Source organism: Cloeon dipterum, chromosome X (assembly GCF_949628265.1).
Source record: "Cloeon dipterum chromosome X, ieCloDipt1.1, whole genome shotgun sequence".
NCBI classification, from domain to species: Eukaryota; Metazoa; Arthropoda; class Insecta; order Ephemeroptera; family Baetidae; genus Cloeon; species Cloeon dipterum.
This window is the reverse complement of record NC_088790.1, coordinates 24,174,184-24,193,123: the sequence shown is the minus strand read 5'-3', so window position 1 is coordinate 24,193,123 and position 18,940 is coordinate 24,174,184. Positions and strand designations below refer to the sequence as shown.

Below are 18,940 nucleotides of genomic sequence, written 5' to 3'. Positions count from 1 at the left end.
ATCTTTTTAAAAATTGCATTCTAACCTTTTTAATTTATACTTATTTTCAGTGATTCCGGGAAAATAAAGATTCCAACAATTGATACCGTCTGTTTTTATTTGGGTTTCGGAAAAAACCAGGCGGACAAAGCCACCAACCCAGAAAAAACGGTTGTTGCGAGACTGGCAGTCGTGATCCGGAAAAATCTCTTCCGAACTGCAATCGAGAAACAATTTCTGTTCTTTCCTTTACGCACAAATAATGTCGCTGCTAGATGCCTTTTATGGGATGCTGGAGCCTTTTCACCCTTCTTTTCCTGCTTCCACCCGGAGTGCAGCACAAAGGGAGTCGAAAGGGGCTGCAATTAGCTGCCGGAATTCCGCTCCGAAGAGATTATAGAGCAAAGATTTGCGCCTTCTCGGATTCGCAAATAGACGCATTAAGCCGCCCACCACCCTTGGAATCCACTCAGCCCCACTTTGAGCTGATTTTCTCGGCACTCTCGGCAAAAAATATCTGACAACGACATTCTGCGCTGGTTTATAATGATTTCGTTTATTCATTCGTCTGTGCTCTATAAAGATGCTAAATCGTTTCTCGGAAACAACAAGGAAAATGCGATGGCCAATATTTGAAAAGAAAATTCTTGAAGACGTTTTATTTCAGTTTTTGGGATGGTATTTTATTTGGTTCTTTAAAAAAAAGAAAACGTCCCTATATTTTCTATTTCCTGTTGGTAATTTTACAGATGAAAGTAAAAAATATCGCAAGCTTTGCACAGTTTAGGGGAATGACATAGGGTTGAAAGCTGAGGGGATGAAATTTATGAATACGTGAACTAAATTTTAAAGATATTATAGTGAGGAGCAGCAAGAGAAATGGGTAATTTTAGTTGATTGACCAAAGAAGTGTAAGAGGATGCTTTAGAGGGTTGTTAAGGGTTGAATTACCAAATTTTCACGTGGTTGAAGTGTGCACCAACAAATCTTTTATGTGTTTCAAGCAAATATCTTACAAAATTTACCAATTTGAATAAAAAAACAATAAATTTTATTTTAAGGGATGAAAACGAAATTTTAGGGGTTGAGATATGTAACAGACTCGTCCCTTAGGCCAATAAAAGTCAATAACTATATAATGCCTAAAAATTTGAAATAATTTTTTGTGGTTTTTATTGAAAATCAACAAGTTTGCATTAAACCAGGGGGTGAAAAATGCAAGGGGTGAATATTTACGGCTTATCAGGAGTCCTTAGCTACCCCAGTGTTACTCAAGTGTTAGATCTACAGATAACAGTCACTCTTTTTATTATTTTTTTTGGCTTTTACAATTTTTTTCCATTTTAACCTTCTTCAATATTATTTTTTAATAAAATGTTGCCATATTTAAAATTAAATCAAAGTTTAGTCCCAAAATGACAGGGCTAAGAGTTGAAATTACCCTTGTAAACAGGCCGGTTATCCCATCTTTCGTCTTTTATTATAAGGCTCTGCTTGTCTCTTATTTTCAATGCACCCCCTTTCAGTAACAACTTTATTAAATTTAATGCCAATATAATTAAGTCTTGTGTCTTGTTACAACGACGTCATTAGCTAATTAACTTGAAAGTTAAATAAAGCAGCAAGAACGGAGCAAGCAGCTGGTGCGCCGGCTTTTCCGTCTGTTCGTTCGGCGCGCTTGACGCACCAGGCACAGTTATTACCATAGCAAAATGCAGTGCTCATGGCAGACTATTGAACCGAGCAAAGTCTAAAATTAGCAGTAGAACTCTCGGAAAACATGTCACCAACAGCAAAAGGGACTGCGCACGCGGTCAAAGACCATCTGTGTATTGAATGAATTAGATTTTTTTCTCAACGGTTGCAGGTACAGCAATTTATTTTCACCTTGATTGGGAAAAATTAATTCTGAGTTTTGATTTTGAAGGAAATTAGACTCGAAAAAATTTAAAGGTCGTCATTGCATTATTTTTTCTAATAGTTTTTTTTTTATTAAGATCTTTAAAAGGGTTACATATTTATAACTTTTACCTTTCACATTGTCGGTAAATTTAAATTTGAAATGGGCTGCAGATCACAGCCATTTAATTCATTATTTAAGACATTTAAAAAAATATAATTTTTCGTTTTATATTCATGGAATGTGTTTGAGTGTGTTTATTTATGTTTAATTATTTTTTTCGCAATTTTAACTTGCTAATTTGCTAATGGCAAAATGGTGGAGTTGTCAGAATAGCTCACACTCACATACGTCAGGAGCAGGGGACCGACAGCAGGCAGCCGTGGCAAATGGAAATTTGAAATTCTATGCAGCCGGTGAGTGAGTGCGGAATAACCTCATCAGGCGTTGGAGTTTTTCGCCCTCTCAACTGGCCGACTCTAATTCCACGCTCTCGTTTTCAAAAGTTGGACTCGGCTGGAAACTGCGGCGCTAAGCAGACGCGAGCGACTGAGCGAGCGAGTTACGTGCGGGATAAATTCATTGATCCCTCGGGAGTGAGCAGAGTAGCGCCGCTCCAATTTCGCACATAATTGCATTAATAGCACGTGTCGTTCGTTGCCGACAACGAGAGTCGCCGCTTTTGTGAACGAACAATAGCTCTCTGCCCGTTTATAAATCATTTCGGGGCTGTGAAATTTAGACTTTATCGGCAAATTTTTATTCTTTTTAAATCGCGTGATGGGAAAACATATTTACTTTTTGGCAAAATAATATTAAATTTGGTCTGATCTAAAAAAGCTATAAAATTTAGATTAATTTAACCATAGTATTTATTTCAAATTAATCAACTTAAAAAACGTGACGTAAATCGCAAACGCAACATTCCTTTAGTTGAAGGTGATTCAATTGATTAACTTGATTCTAACTTTTAATTTATAAATAAAAAAGTATCTATTTTAGTGTCATAATATATTAATATAAAATTAAATAAACTCATGACTTATTCTTTCAATTTATTAGTTTAGTTAAAAATTTAAAAAAATAAAATATTTAAAAAAATTTATTTAATAAAAAAAAAGATTTATTTACTTTTATTTAGCAAATTTTTTAATAAATCAATTTATGAACTTTTCCCTAAAGAACTGTTAAAATTGGCTTAAAACCTGACCTGTCTAATTCAAAACTGCGTCTTAAGTTGATCGACTATAATTTGAAAGAAAAAACGTCTAAAATTCCCAACCCCGTAAATCATTAAATTCACCCTCGTGCGCGTTTTGCGCACTTTTCCCTCTTTGTTCCGGCGCGCACGGCAGGAGGAAGTAATAAACGCGAATTATTTATCAGAGCAGTGAGGGCCAAGACAAAAACAAAAGTGCTCCTTTTTTCTTTTTGCCGGCCGTCGACGTTGCGGCTGCAGGTCATTATTCTCGAAAGTCCCGCTTCCATTAGCGCTTTCCGCCGCCGTGATAAGTTTATGGCCAACCTTCTTACTCATTTTGTCAAACAAAATCAGGCCGACGCTTCGTTTGCCCGCGCCCAGTATGTGCTGCTCAAATTAAAAATGAGGCTGGGATATATATTCTCTTATCCGCGAGGATTACGTCCTCTGCGGCTAATTAATTGGACACTGGCCCCGTGCAAAAACTCATTTTTTCCTCTCGTTCCATCAGCGATGCCTGGAGCTTTCAAAACAAACGTTGTTTGCATTTGGACGAGTCGCCACGCACAAAAAAATCAATTAGAGGATAAACTGTTTAATTCCTTTTCCCTGGCAGACTTCAAAGCTTAATTTTTTTGTTAATTAAAGGTCTGTGAATTTTAGAAACTTTTTTGTTTAAATAAATACAATGAAAATAACTATAAAAAAATATTAAACAGCGGGGGCCAGATTCGTGCGACGCGCAGATATGGCTTCCGGTGGAGCATGGCACGTAAAACGGTCACGTGGAAATGCGCGAAAAGAACCACGTTTTCGTCAATATTATGAAATAATTTGCATTACTTGTACTAATTGTGTCTTTTGGATCGTAAAAACAAACTCTTGACACTCGTACGGCAATCCAAAGAGAGCTATTTGTTGCCCAATTTCAGACGCCATCTTGGATCTGCGCAGTGGGGACCAATTTTATCGCACATCTGACCCCCGCTGTATAACAAATATTAAATTTGTGCTTGACTCATAGCAATTATTGAAAATTTGTCACCTAGATTCAATAAAAAAATCAATTTTTTAAAAGCTGCATATTAATTATTACCTGTATAAATTATGATTCGGAAAAATAGTGCAGTCAGAAAGAACAATTATAGAGTATGCGACACAAACTACATTGTTTTGGATTTCCAGACAAAATTTAATGTTGACAAATTAATTCCCAATTCGAAATTAAAAGCATTTAAGCACTCCCACGCCTTGGTTTGCTTTAGTTGGTCAAGCGCACTTCTTCACTGCTGAATCTGGGACGAGGCAAAAGACGTCGGTTTGGTACTTGAGCTGCTCGGTGGCGGGGACTGCGTGCAGATTTGGCGTCGCACCCGGCAGCGAGACCAGCATCACGAAATCCTGTTTGGTCGTCACGTTCACGGCGACAGGGATCGGAATATTTGCCCAGGTTCGGGGGGCAATGACGTCGCTGCGGCACCACATGAATTTATTGTTCAGCGTGTCGTAAAAGCCTTGGCTCCAGATTATCGTCAGCGTCGGAGCCGCGTCTTTGATTTAATTATAAGCGTTTTTGGTTTTATTTCTTGGAATTTCTCACTTCTGATAGCATTGTACATCATATCAAACTCCTGCTTGGTTTTCGCGTAAGGCAGCGAACCCCTCCTATTCAAACACTCGGTGAAAGATGACCTGTCGAACTGCAGAACTTATAATTTAAAGAAAAATTGAAATGCTAAATATGTGCCAAAAACCCCTTTTATCTTCATCAGCCCAAGGGTAAGACGAACAGCAGGCCCAGATGGAGTCGTTGGAAGCGAGCCGTCCGCTTTTAAAATAAAATTAAAACAGGAAAAGAAAACTATAAAGAGAAAATCGTACATGGAAGGCATAAATCCATTTCAAAATTCAAAAAATTGTCAAACGTCATGCACGGCGAGTTTAGATCGTAGTCCGCGGGAATCACACTGCCTCGCTTATAAATCGGTGGAAAAAAATTTATAGGTCTTGTAGGCAAAAATGATAAAGTGCATTACTTCAAACCGGAATTCATAAACTTTCCAGAATCGGTCTAGCCCCTTGGACTTCAGGAGACACACCAGGAAGTCAAACGCGAACGTTTCCTCGTTCGTTTCTTTAAATATTAATGAGTTAAGTGTTCGCACTTTTCTAGAAATTCTTCTTTTTGAAAAATTGCTATTATTCTAAACATCTAAACCGTGAAATTTTGGTTTCTTGTAAACAAAAACATTGCCCGCAGATTTCATCCGAAACCACGAAATTTTAAATGAACTCGGTCCTTGTGTTTTTTTTTTCATTTAACGTCAGATAAATAAGTATGTACATACTTTGGATTCCTTTGCATTCGTATAGTTTGTTGATCAATTCGGCGGCAAGATCAAAGTGGTTCGAGTAATATTCGTCCTTTCCGTCTCTATAAATGTCAGAATCCAAATTATGGATCTTCCCCTCGCTGTAAAGGCCTTCGAACGACGAGAGCAACGTGCGTTGGTCCTCAATCGATTTTAACATAGTAGGGACGTCACTTTTAAAAGTTTAATTTATGATTCAACAGTTTGATTTTTGTTTACAGGACATGCAAGGTCCTGGACATCATATCCAGGTAAACGTTCTCGTTTATTTTGGTTGAGTTGTATACCTTGGTGTTTGATTGTTTAAATTATTAATTTATCACTGAAAATAACTTTTCCTCGACTTAACCAGTCCTATGTGCTCTGCTATGCATTGAATCATTTTCTGGAAGATGGTTTATTTAAGCATTATATCGAATTTGTAATTATTTATGGTGTTACTTTGGCTGCGTAACTGGTTCGGCTCAAATCTCCAGTGTTCCAAATTTTCTCAGCTTCGCCTTATAGTAACATATAAAGAAATGGGACAGCAAAAAAGGAAATAAATACTATCTTTAACTCTGAAATTTCTCCTGCATGGGTGATAATGCATCTTCGATTTTTTGTCGACTCCCATGGGTGCCTTTTGCCAAAATAAATTAAACTCCAATCCCATGTGTATTATTCTGACATAATAAATATAATAACCTCGCAAATGATCTGTTTCTTGTTCGAGCAGTCTGCCAGCGCCAGACTAGGCACAACTGGATCCCCAAAATCGATGTAGACGCACGAGTTGTTTGCAAATCTCGGATCATGGCCATTTTTCCACATCAGGTCATTTTTCAGGTAGTCGTTCAAGTAGCCGGTGCACCATCGCAATTGTCCGTGGCAAGACTGGATATCCCGCCCCGCCGTCCAGGCCTCTGTCCGAAAAGGCAGATACCCTTTCTCATTCGGGTTACTATTTTCTGATTTTTTTGTTTTTTAATTTCTGAAAATAACTTTTATAAAAGCTTAACTGTAAGGATTGCCCAAACAGTCCTGCTTGGCTGGATTTTGGATTGAAAGGAGGTCCATTCCAAGGGAGCAGCACCGTTTGTAAGCCTCGTCCCAAGTGCCCTGATGGGAGATTTCGATAAATCCGATGGTTATAAATTCTTTCTGTGACTTAGTTACATATTCATCATGCAGCTCAAGGATGCTGTTGTCGCAACATGAATGCCATTTGCCGAAACGCCAGGGTGCTTTTAATTGAATTGAAATTTATGTTTGAAAAATTTAATTCCCAACTCACCAAGCAAGACTTCTTGCGAGTGTTGCTTGAGGAAATATTCATCCTGCAGATATTTCTCAATGATATTTTCAGATAGTTACATTTCAAAAATTTACCGACATAACGCAATCAGGAAGCCCTGCGCACTTTGGCAGCTCGCAGTTGCTTGTGTCATCCTTATACCATAGATAAATATTAAATCAAAATACAATAATAGGCCGGGTTTATATTTTTGTAACCCTGATTTCGAAGGTCTGTTCCGTTCCTTGACAGCCCAACAGCAGCTTAGAGGTGCAGACGGTGGTTTTCATTGCCAGACCCGTGTCCATCACTTTCTTGGCGTTAGGGTCTCGGACCGAAACGGCCACGCAAGACCCTCCTTTTTTGACTCCAGCGATGTCAAACTCGAGCCATTCTGATACGTTGTGGAAGCAGTTTTCGAAGCGAAGAGGACATCCCGCTCGAGTCATTGCCGACCAGAAAACCACACCCTGCATGGCTGCAAAAAGTGTTTCTTAGACATTTTGCCAATCGATCCCTGAAGCTCTCGAATTAGGTTTTGAAGCCAAGTCACTCATTCAACGTTCCGAAAATCGGTGGAAATTTAAAACTTCACTTTGGTGGTATTTTGGGCCTGAGAACCAATCAAAAAGCGTTACAAGAACGCTGATGACTAATCAGAGAAGGAAGCAGTTCTCTGATTGGCTCACAGTAGCTTGCCACCATGATGCTGCTGTCTTGATCTTGCTGTGAGCCCATATCAGAAAACCTCATCCTTCTCTGATTGGTCACCGGAATTTTTGTGGCGCTTTTCAGAAAATAACCACCGCAATGTAACGGTTTGTCACTATAATTTTTGGCACGTCATTCTGTTGTATATCCAAATTGGACTCTCAGGAATTAATTGATTGGCATTAATTGTAAAAATTAAATTCTAATAGTGTCAAGAGTTTTACGGGAATTCGGTCTGTCCAAATAGGTCAAAAGGCCATTCACGGCTAAAGGTTTAAGGCCCAGACTGCAGCACGTCTTCCAATTTTCCTGCCAGTTCACCTTCGAGAATATGTTTTAGTTATGGTGTTATAGTGAGAAATCTATGAAAAATACCAATTTCTTTCCCAGGAAATAAAATTCACCAAAATCGGTTTGCTCCCACGTGCCGAGGATCTCATGTTCTGCTTCAATTAAATTAAGAAATTTTTCTTCGAAAAGCAAAAGGAACCTTTTTTGAGGTACGTTTTCCCATCAATTTTTTCAAATAGGGACTCCTGCCAAAATGTCATTGTTTCCTTAAGCATTCAAATCTCATTAAAATATTTTTCCCATTACATCTTTCTGGCACTCCTTCTGTGACGGACACTTTGGCCTCGCGCACGCCGGCTATATTATCAAGAATGTATGTAATTAACAAATTAATTAAAGAAGCTCCGATTTGAATTACCTCGCACACAAAAAGAGATTGAAAGGAGCATTCCTTTGGTGCAAGTTGCTGGGTCTTCGCTCTGTAAATAATGCAGTAGGGACGAGTAAATTGGCCAAAATTCAACGTATAGTTTAGTCGAGTTTCCACATTGTTAGCACACCAGGTGACACTGGAGCACGAATTCGTCGTTTTGTTCAGCGGATCACTTTTCGAACACGGCGCCGCACTCGTCCACCAAGTGTTCTCGTCTGAAGAGAAAGGTGCTATATTATTATTTTTATTCGTTTATTGGTCACCATCGGCGTACGACTAAAATAAATACTATTTTGTTTCTTATATCTGGCAGATAATTTTTAAATCGTGTTTTTTGACCTGTGTAATTGATGTGGACGGATATTCAGGATTCGCAAAAACCCGCATTTTCCGGAAAAACAAACCGCAATGCAAAAAATTGTTTTTACGCGGGTCTTGCAGCAATTTTGCGCATTTTTACGAAACGCATGCATCTCATATGGGAGATAAAATATTCTCTTGATGAAGGACCAAAAATATGGATTTTACAAAAACAGTTATTAAAGCCACTGGTTTCAGCAAAAGACCAAAAATTTTATCGTATTTTTTCTAAACTTTTAGATCCTTTTGGCGCAAAATATGACTTTTTCAGGTTAAATTCTGGAAAAACCCAAAACTGGTGAAGCTTTCCAGCTTTTTTTTAGCAAAAAAATCGTGCTGTGTTTTTGCATATTGCAAAATTGGCGAACCCTGGTCTTCTTCGGGCGGAATGTCGCCAAAGTACCAATCGTCGATATCTTCGGGCGTGTCGATCGCCAGCAGCTCCAGTTTTCGGTACAAACACTCCTCCACTGCTCTGGCGTACTCGGCCTAGTTGAAGGGATCAAGGGAAAATATTGAGTTTTTTAGTTCAAAGTTTCAGAATAGTTTACGTCTTCAAAGCTGTAAAAGTAAAGTGCATATCCCCTTATCACGTACGATCCAAACGGCCGGTCTCGCATGTCAAGTAATTCGGTTGTGGCGGCTTTCACGCAAATTATTTATGATAATGTTATTAATATTCATCCAAAATATATTTACCGCGTTTCCCTGCGATGAAATCTTGAATAAGATTTACAAAATTTTAAACTGTTTAAATTAAAGACAATTTTCAATGAACCTTCACTTAGTGCTGTGTCTAGTAAGTTCTAATTAAAAATAAAACATTTTACAGAGGAATTGTAATAAAATTATGAACTGACCTTTTTTATTCGATTGTAATTTCTGCAATATGGATTTGGACTCTCGGTTTTCGCACTGGTGGTCGTTGGTTTGACTGTAGTTCTAGTTGTCGATTTCCTTATCCTCTTTTTCTGGGTTGTGGTGGTGGATTTCTTCCTGCGAGTTGTCGCACCCCAAACCTCTAACGAAAATAATAAAGGGCTCTGAATTTTAGACGATTTTTTTGGCCAAAATAGTCCACTATTTTTAGACTGTTTCTAAGAGCAAATTAGTCAGTTTTAGACGGTTTTATTTTTCATTGTTTCCTTCGCGTTTTTTTATATATTTTAAACAAATTCATGTTTAACTTACGTATTATATTGTATTTTTCAGAGCCAATTTACAGATAAATTTAGATTGACGATTAATTGAGAAGGATAATCATGCACTGGCATAGTTTTTAGTTAAATCGTGCAGTTTCATTATAGAAAATAATGGTCGATTTTAACACACTAAAAATTTAAGTGATTTTATTTGATAAATTTTATTTTAAAGCTTGTTAGGAAAAGGAAAAATTCCAGATTTTGAGGCCCGGGAGAGGGTGCGTTTCATCTTTTTTCATAATTCCAAAAAAAATATAGAAAAATTAAATACTTAGAATCAAAGTCTGACTCAACTTTTGATTGCGTTAAGATATCATCCTGAAACTTTCAATACCCTACCTAGTTTCTCAGCCTGAACAACTTTCCCTGCCCTGAAATGGGTGTAGGTCAAAAGTGAATATCACATTTTGCGACCTTTTCCGAGAAATCGATTTTTCAGAGCGATATCCACCTTTAATTTTTTTAGGTATATAGTCAAATTCTATGCAAGTAAACAAATATACCAGTTTTAGTCGGTTTTAGATGGTTAAATGATCTGAGGCTTAGAAAAAAATAGTTAATCGTCTAAAATTCACAGCCCTAAAAATAACGTGAGTGCATTCCTGCATTAGAAATTCTTAACAAACCTGAAACAATAACGAGGAGTAAGAGCAGAAATAAGACTTGAATAATGAGCCTTTTCGCCGATACCATGATGCCTTTTCGCACTAGTTCACAATTCACAATGACGTTCAACGCAGCTATAGAGACTGTTTCCTATCTGTGCTGATTTTGCTGAAAAATATGACGAGAGCAGTTTTCACAGAATTGCTCTTGTTAAAACGCTTCATTGCCGTTCCACGCGCTTCGTATATGCATATTATCCGGAACTCATAAAAAAATCACGTCCACCACAAAATGTGGGTTCAAAACAGAGGCTGCTAAAAGAGAGCAAAAATATGTAGAACACAAAAAACTTCGCAATTATTGATTTAAAAATTTGCAGAGAGCAGACCAGAATGTTCATATAATAATTTAATTATTACACTTGTGTTATGACTGTTGCCTGGCAGGTTGATGGCCGGCCAGGATACGCTCAGGGAGGGCAGGTTTGCTCTTGGAAAGAAAAAATGAGGACTGAAACCCTCCCCATTTTCCCGTGTAAAAAAAAAATCACCAACTCCGCGAAATTCGGCGCGAAAACCGAAAGATCAGGCAGGGGAATGCGAAATTTTATGTATTGAAGTCAGAATCTCGATCCAGCCCGTGCAAAAAAAACTAAACACTTAAAAATAACGCCAGTTTTGGGCGCGTCGGTTGGTACTAGAAGACGCAGAATGTCACGGTGAATCTGAAAAACTTGTTTTCGGAGCCCTGTGTGCCCCACACAGTGGTGATTCTGGCAGCAGTCGGTGCAAATAGGTGAAGCACGTCCACCCGTGTTTTTTTTTCAAAATCGAACCATTTTTCGAATTGCTGTGAATTTATTTCAGCAAAATTTCGAAAAAGTCAAAATTTTCAAAATAATAATTTTTTGCAAAACTAATTGTTATCCTGGATATGACTGAGCTAGGCATTAGATGTTGAAAGTTTTGCCAAAGTTTTATCAAAATCGTTTTACCAGTTTTCTTTATACATTCGATGTTTTAGTTTTCAGAGATTTTTACGACATTATTTTCAATCACCTAATCGCGATCAGGGAAAAATTCGACAAACCCAACGGAAAATCAGCGTAAAATATGTATGGGTAAATAATGGTACTTTGGTGTAGATTTTTATTAATTTAAGAGAATTGTATGATCAGCGAATAAGTTCTTTTAAGTGCAAAGCAACGAGATTTATTATTTTTCACTGCTATGCATGGGGTGGAAGAGGGATGAGGGTTGATCACCCTCGAAACCCTTTGGTGACCAAGGGGAGAGGTCAAATTGAGTAGAATTGTGTGCAGGTTTTGCAATTCTGACTTTAAGAGCACGAGATTTGGTGATTACATTATTGGCAAAAATTAAAAGTTTGTGTCTATCTACGCGCATTACAACAAAATACGGTTTTATACGATATTTAGTCTTTATTTATATTACTTTTAGACAGTTTTGGAAAATTTAGACGCTTCAAGAAGATTTCGAGTTTTTTCTAATAGACTTAAATTTGATTCGTGCTCATTTCATAACCTCACGAAGATTTATAGCTCAGAAAAATTTTTGATCAACAGCCAAATTGCATAAAATAGCATGTTTTATGTACTTATTTGTGTTTACTGTGACGCTATTTGAAGTTAAAAAATTGACATTCAAAGTAAATTAATCCTATTTTTCATGGAATCCAAATTTCCAGTCTCTAAATTCCATTCAGTTTTATAATTTATATTTTTCCTGGAAATGATAATGGCGTCAAACCAAAAACACGGAAGAATTAAATTTTTTCGATTTTTTATTAAAAATTCTCAACTAATTATTGTTGGAAAAAGTGTATATATTTATATTGAAATTGAACAAATGACATTATTGAGTCCTATCACTGAAAGGCAAATTAAATCAACAAATTGTAACCAGTACAAACAAAAACAAAAAGTCACAGTTAAGCAAAAATTTGGTGTTAGATTTTTGAGGCGATGGTTTGCGTTTGGCCGGCTAGTCAGCAGCCAAGTTTCTTTTTCAGGTTCTCGGCCAGCTTGTCCATGAAGGCAAAGGTGTCCAGGTAGTCCTCACGCTTAACACTGGAAAATATTGATTTTATCAGACGACAAATAAAATTAATCGGATAATCAGAAAAGGAAATTCATAAGTTATGCCTACTGTTTATTTTGTAATACATTTTAATTTAATATCAGGAGCAGAAATAGAAATTTAATAAAATAAAACCCTGATATAAGCTGAGAATTTTTTTTAAAATTTGGATTTTGCAGCAAATAAATTTCAGGCAAATAAAAGACTTGTAACTAAAATCATGACATACTTGGCCATGCCCTTGACGCAAATGGCAAGATCCTTAGTCATGAACCCGGCCTCGATGGTCTCCACGCAAACCTCCTCCAGCTTTTCGGCAAAGTTCTTGAGCGCAGCGTTGTTGTCCAGCTTGGCTCGGTGCAGCAGACCTCTGGTCCAGGCGAAGATGGAGGCTGAAATATAATTTAATTTTCAGGAAAGACCTCTAACTGTGGATTTTTGTACGCACCAATGGGGTTGGTGGAGGTTTCCTTGCCCTGCTGGTGGAATCTGTAGTGGCGCGTCACCGTGCCGTGAGCTGCTTCAGACTCGACAGTCTTTCCGTCAGGGCAGATCAAGACGGACGTCATCATTCCCAAAGAGCCTGAAAACATTTTTGCCTTGAATTTATTTATTGGATGGCAAATATTACAAAATTCATGTTCCAGTATCGATTAGAAGCTCAGAAGAAATAGTTAACCGTCTAAAATTTACAGCCGCAGAATGGGGAACCTGTGCCTTTTTTATAAATTCAAATAAAAAAAATATTTTTGGATCGTTTTCAAATTAAATATTTGTATAATTCGATAAAAAATCCAAGATAGAAACAATTTTGAATTATTTCATCGACTAGCTTTACAATCTTGGAAAAATCATTTTTCCAACAGACATATTTTCCTATTTTTTTAAACTTAAAAATATATCAAATCAGCTAAGTGTTTGTATTTTATCAATTTTGTAGCGGTAAAATTAGAATTTTTGCCTCGTTTTAACAGGTAATATTCCAAAAAATATTTTAAAATTGGAAAAGTTCCCAATAAGAACGTGGAAATATATCCTTTTTTGCTTGTGTGCATGGTTAATTGATTCTGTGATAATGGGGAATTTCCACTTCCATCCTGAGAACTATTCCAATTTAAATTTTTTTTTCCATCCTAAATCGCTCAAGACAAAATTGCAAACCCTCCCACGCGAACGGGTAAAAAATTGACATCATATGTCTTCCTCAAATTTTATTTTTAATTTATTATTACCGTATCCCTGAGCAACAGAGTCTGACTGGACGTCTCCGTCGTAGTTCTTGCAGGCCCAGACGAATCCACCCTCGGACTTCATGGCGTAGGCGACCATGTCGTCGATGAGGCGGTGCTCGTACCAAATTCCCTTGGCCTCGAACTGCGACTTGTACTCGCTGCGAAAGGAGCAGTGTCAAGTCAAGTGAGCTGCGAGTCAGATAATTACTGCGTACTTGTCGTAAATTTCTTGGAAAATGTTCTTGAAGCGGCCGTCGTAGAACTTGAGAATGGTGTTCTTGGTGCTCATGTACAGCGGGTAGGCGCGGTTGAGCGCGAATTTGAACGACGAGTGTGCGAAGCCACTATGCAATAAACGGTCCAATTAGCACTGGTGAAAAAGAATTAAAGTCTCTCTTAAAAAACTGACCGAATGGATTCGTCCGTGTTGAACATGGCCAGCGTGATGCCTGCACCGTCAAATTCGTGCACCACTTTCGTCTCGCCAGCGCTGCCGTCTTTCGGGATAAACGTGATTTCAACCCTGCCGGCGCCTGGGGCCATCAACTCGGTTGCTTTGTACTGAAAATTTCGTTTTTATTCAGTGAATAATTCCGTAAAAATATATCAAGCTTGTTAATTTTTCATTGGGCAGGTTTTCGTTGCGTTTTTAATAATTAAAAAAAAATCTAAATATATTAATTTTTCTTTAGCACTTCAACTAATTAATTTAACAAAGGTTATTTTCAAATTCAATGGTGTTGGCGAGAGCTATGAAGCACTCAAGGAAAATCCGTGCTTGGGAAATGCTACAAAATTAAATGCATATCGATCTTGTGTTGGTTTTTCAAAAGTAAACTCAATTTCATCGAAGCATCAGTAACTAATTTCTGGAAAATTCCATTTGAAATGTCTTAAACCTAGAAAAAATTTCTAATTCGTTAGTTTTTGGCCTATGAACAGGTCCATTTACATCTTACGTTCGTAATTTTCAAATGATTGAACTATTACTTACAAAGCAGATAAGAAAAAAATAAATCATCTCAGATTATTTGTAGATTTGATATCAACGAGCTAATTTAAAAAACTTCAAAGCTCAGAAAAAACACTTTTGAATCATTTCAATTTTTCTGGTTCGTCAAATATTTTAATTTAATATATAAATTATTTCAAATAATAAACCTTTGCAAAATATATCATTAGAATTTCATAAAATAAAAATAGTAACTGTTTTAAAATCGGCTAGAACTGAAACATAATTTTTAAATCGCACTTAAAATGAGAGAAATGATATGTATTACATTAAAGCTGAAAGATTCTAATTTCTAATCCCTTGGCCTGCTGCCCTTTTGGAGTTTGTGAAATTTGTAATAATCTACTTAATTTCGCTTCAAAATTTGAGCGTTTCTAGAAAACTACTTGCAGACGGCAAAAGGAGAGCAAAATTTCTTTTTATCGTAGATTTAAAATGTTCCTAAGATAATTTAAAAACTGACTTCTTTTAAACAAAGATCGCGAATTTTAAAACTTAATAGTTGAATTAGGTATATGAAATTAATTTTATCGATCGGCTGGCTTATCATTAGCTCTGCATGTTATTTATAGTATTTCCCTTTCAAATTTCACGAAGAGCTAAATTAATCCACGACGTTCATGTTAAATTCTTGTATAAAATTGTTCCCTTTCAATGCTCTATTTATAGGAAAATATGAATTAATATTGAGTCAATAAATTTTTCCGCATGACTTGCATATTATAGACGCACTCAATTTAAATCTGGTCAACAACTGCAGCAGGCAGAAGTGGGGGAATGTAAATCTTGTTTACACTTTGTTGCAACGATGACGCAGGGGATTATTAAAATTTATAACGATTACGAGTGCATTTTACCTGATCGGCATGCGCGTGACGTCCGATGATGATCGGCTTCGTCCAGCAAGTGACAAGCCGCGGAATGTTTTTGCAAATGATCGGCTCCCTGAAGACGGTGCCGCCGAGGATGTTTCGGATGGTGCCGTTTGGAGACTTCCACATTTGCTTCAGGTTGAATTCTGTCGCAAAAAAGGCTTAGTTCCAATATTTGGGCAATTTATTTGAGCAGGAAATTAATTTATGACTTGTGTATAATTTTCTGATTTATCCAAATTACCAAAAAAATGCTTGTAAAAAATTTAAAACTATCGACCCTGTGAAAAACGAAAGCCGACCTTTAACCCTGTTCTCGTCAGGCGTGATCGTGGCGCATTTGATGCCGACGTTGTACTTCTTTACAGCGTTGGCGCACTCGACGGTGACCTTGTCGTCGGTCTTGTCCCGGTTCTCGATGCCCAGGTCATAAGTGTGCAGCTCGATGTCGAGGAAAGGCAGAATCAGCTTGTCTTTGATCAAGTCCCAGATGATTCTAGATGATAATCAAATTGTATTAAATTAAAAAAAGGCTAATTTTTTCGTTTTACCTGGTCATTTCATCCCCAAGGATGTCGACTACTGGCCCGGCTGCAAATAATTGAGAATTTTTAATTAATATTTGGAGAGTCAAATTAAATTTTATTGTAAATTAATTAAAAACTTATCAGTTTGCTGATTTGTCCCTTTCGCCAAATTTAATTTAAATTATGATAAAAAATTCGAGACAATTTTTTAATAATTTTATGGTTGCGTGTCTCTTTCCTAATTCATTTATTGGCGTTGATTAATTTAAAAGAGAGAATTTGTGTCCTTGCATTGCATTGTTATCAATTCAAGCCGAGAGTCTATCCTATTTCTATTGAGATGATCGAGCTAACAGTATTCATAATTTCCCCTCCTGTATTCTCATTTACTGCACCGTAAAATTTTCTTCCTCTCGTCCTCTCGATTCAGCACGCAACTTTCTTTTCACAATGTCAATGCACCGCTACACGAGAAAGTTTTTTGGGCTTTTTCTGTTTCTGGCCCATTTAAATTTTACTTAGTAAAAAAAATTATTCCGTACATTTTTGCACTGATAAGACAGAACTTTAAATTTTCAATAGTAAAAAATTTTCAGCTCTTTTTGTCTTTTGTTATTCCTTCAGAAATTAATCAATTAAAATCTGGTGACACAAAAAGTGGCCAGTCACGTCCTCAAGGTGAACATCTGTTAAATGCACACTCCCCCATGTGAATCGCTACAACGAAGCAGTGAGAAATTCGATAAGCAATAATTTAGTTTGTTCCCTGTTCCTGGCAATAATACACAAACTACAGAAAAGCATATTCTAAGGCCGGCTTTGTGACTCGAATGAGAACTGAAAATTGGCCAACGAACAGAAAACAACACCTTCTTTGACAAAAGAGAGGTTTTTTTTCACGTACCTTGAATCTTGGACATGTTTGCGGCTTTGGAGCTGGAAGGCAAAAGACGTTTCAATGGGCGAGCTGATAGATAAGACGGCGCACTGGACTGGACGATGGTATGGTACGAGGCTCGCGGAGTAGGGACACCACACGTCACAAGGACTCAAACACACCTCTCTGCGAATGAAGGGACATCTAGCGTCGTTTTCACGAACTGTTGCTGAGTGAGATTCATACTGTTGGAAAAATGAAAAATATTAATTATGGGAAAAATTTAATTGGGACATGTGAATATTATTTTTTTATAAAAGTGGAATGATACTGGGCAACAATTGAAAATTATTTGAATTGTTGGATGCCATAAACAATTGATCGATAAACAATTTGTTCAACAATTTGCAATAATAAAAAATGACCTTCCTACAGTAAAAATTCAAATTTTGCCAATTTTCTCCAAAATTTACAGTGCTTGAACATATTTTCTTGGCATATTCCGATTCCTCTCGTCGAGATCTGTTCAACGGTGTATGCCACTTATTGGGGAAACTCTTGGCTTTGAAATTAAATCGGTTTTCAAGTAAGGAGACAGCCAGCACCATTTGAAAAGCACGCTAACTTTCCAGCCAATTTTCTCAAAAAATTACAGCGCTCCTTGGTCAATTTAGGCTTTAACTGAATCCTAAGCGATGAGTTTATGCATTGGCAACAAGCATTTTCCAGGCGTTTGCAGTATCATTCCTCTTTAATTGTTGCTGGGCTTCTGTGAATATATAATAAAAGCAAAATATTTAAACGGGTTTACAAAGGAAAAAACATCCAAAGTTGATATACAGAGATTATTTAATATCAAAAAATATAAAATTCAGTTGATTTTGGAAATAACTATTTTTTAATTATTTCTCAATTAAAATAAATTTGAACGCGCTGCACTCTTATATTGTACAATTTATAACAATACATACCCCCAAATTAAAGTGTTTAAGAGTACGTATTGTATGTAGCAACGAAATTTTAAATAAGTGTGTTTTATAATAAAAATTTAAAGAAATACGTTCGTGCGTACGCCTGTTCTGAGAATCGTGATTCTTAGCTGGATTGAAAAAACAACAGTTTCATTATAGAAACATATTTCAAACATGTTTCCTCAAATAAATGTGTTCATTTTTGTTATTATTGTGTATTATGGGACACGCAGCGTCAAAATAAGGTAAATAAATCACTACGACATTCAAATATGAGCACACATTTAATTGTTTTCGAGTTAATGCCGCAACTGGAAAAACTTTGCTTTAGGAAAAACTTCAAAATCAATTAAAAGATACGATATTTTTTCAGCCCTGGTGAGTTTTGAAACGTTTACTCTCCAAATTCTTAAAAAAAATTTAACTCACAAGTGACTTATGCGCTTTTGCAACAATTTCTTAAATACTTTTTATAATAAAAAAACTATATTATTTAATTTATTATATTTTTCAATTATTCTTCAACACTCCAAAATATGAAATTTTTATTTATTTAATAAATATGTTTACTTAAATAACTATATGAAAATAAAATGAACAGCGAGAATTGCAAGATTTGTTATGCTTAAATTATTTGTGTAATACGATTTTTAAAATTAATTTTTAAATATTTCAATAAATAAAGTTACAAACCACCAATATGTCGATATGATCCTATACATGAAGTTGAAATAGATTTTAAATCGTCTAATTGTTTCTAGATATAATAAATGCAGAAAATAAGAAATTTTTTAACAGAAATTGACTTTGCATACATTCAATTTCAGTTTCAAAGTGTTAATCTTTGACGAATTCGGCCAATAATAATTATTCAAAAATCCTGAAGCTCTCAGAACATTTGTTGAAAATATTATCTTAATAAAATAATGCTCTTTTTCTTGCCTTAAAATGTGTCAATGTATTTTTATTCAACTTAAAAACTGCTTTAAATAAAACACTAATTATTTGATTGCAAAAAC

At 36.3% G+C, this 18,940-nt stretch overlaps 2 protein-coding genes across 2 annotated transcripts; both read right to left on the bottom strand.

The window, feature by feature from the left end:
• Nucleotides 1-4,263: 4,263 nt before the first annotated feature.
• LOC135946129 (uncharacterized) lies at nucleotides 4,264-9,536 on the bottom strand. Its single transcript, XM_065494192.1, has 26 exons — nucleotides 9,384-9,536; nucleotides 9,302-9,329; nucleotides 9,223-9,243; nucleotides 9,075-9,166; nucleotides 8,892-9,012; nucleotides 8,149-8,378; nucleotides 8,037-8,087; nucleotides 7,930-7,975; nucleotides 7,815-7,882; nucleotides 7,664-7,760; nucleotides 6,947-7,206; nucleotides 6,824-6,883; nucleotides 6,729-6,771; nucleotides 6,611-6,678; nucleotides 6,454-6,553; nucleotides 6,140-6,402; nucleotides 6,002-6,074; nucleotides 5,894-5,952; nucleotides 5,802-5,837; nucleotides 5,672-5,739; nucleotides 5,429-5,625; nucleotides 5,117-5,214; nucleotides 4,962-5,055; nucleotides 4,835-4,908; nucleotides 4,681-4,780; nucleotides 4,264-4,630 (listed from the first exon to the last, which is right to left on the bottom strand). Exons 4-26 carry the CDS (start codon nucleotides 9,141-9,143, stop codon nucleotides 4,350-4,352), a joined length of 2,556 nt encoding a protein of 851 aa, XP_065350264.1. The 5' UTR covers nucleotides 9,144-9,166; nucleotides 9,223-9,243; nucleotides 9,302-9,329; nucleotides 9,384-9,536; the 3' UTR covers nucleotides 4,264-4,349.
• A 2,580-nt stretch (nucleotides 9,537-12,116) lies between these two features.
• On the bottom strand, nucleotides 12,117-17,121 carry Idh (isocitrate dehydrogenase [NADP] cytoplasmic). The gene is made up of 10 exons (XM_065494419.1): nucleotides 16,978-17,121; nucleotides 16,098-16,137; nucleotides 15,849-16,042; nucleotides 15,532-15,692; nucleotides 14,072-14,223; nucleotides 13,878-14,006; nucleotides 13,663-13,820; nucleotides 12,879-13,013; nucleotides 12,660-12,822; nucleotides 12,117-12,420 (listed from the first exon to the last, which is right to left on the bottom strand). The coding sequence occupies exons 1-10, from the start codon at nucleotides 16,991-16,993 to the stop codon at nucleotides 12,339-12,341; spliced, it is 1,230 nt and encodes a 409-aa protein (XP_065350491.1). The 5' UTR covers nucleotides 16,994-17,121; the 3' UTR covers nucleotides 12,117-12,338.
• Nucleotides 17,122-18,940: the final 1,819 nt, after the last annotated feature.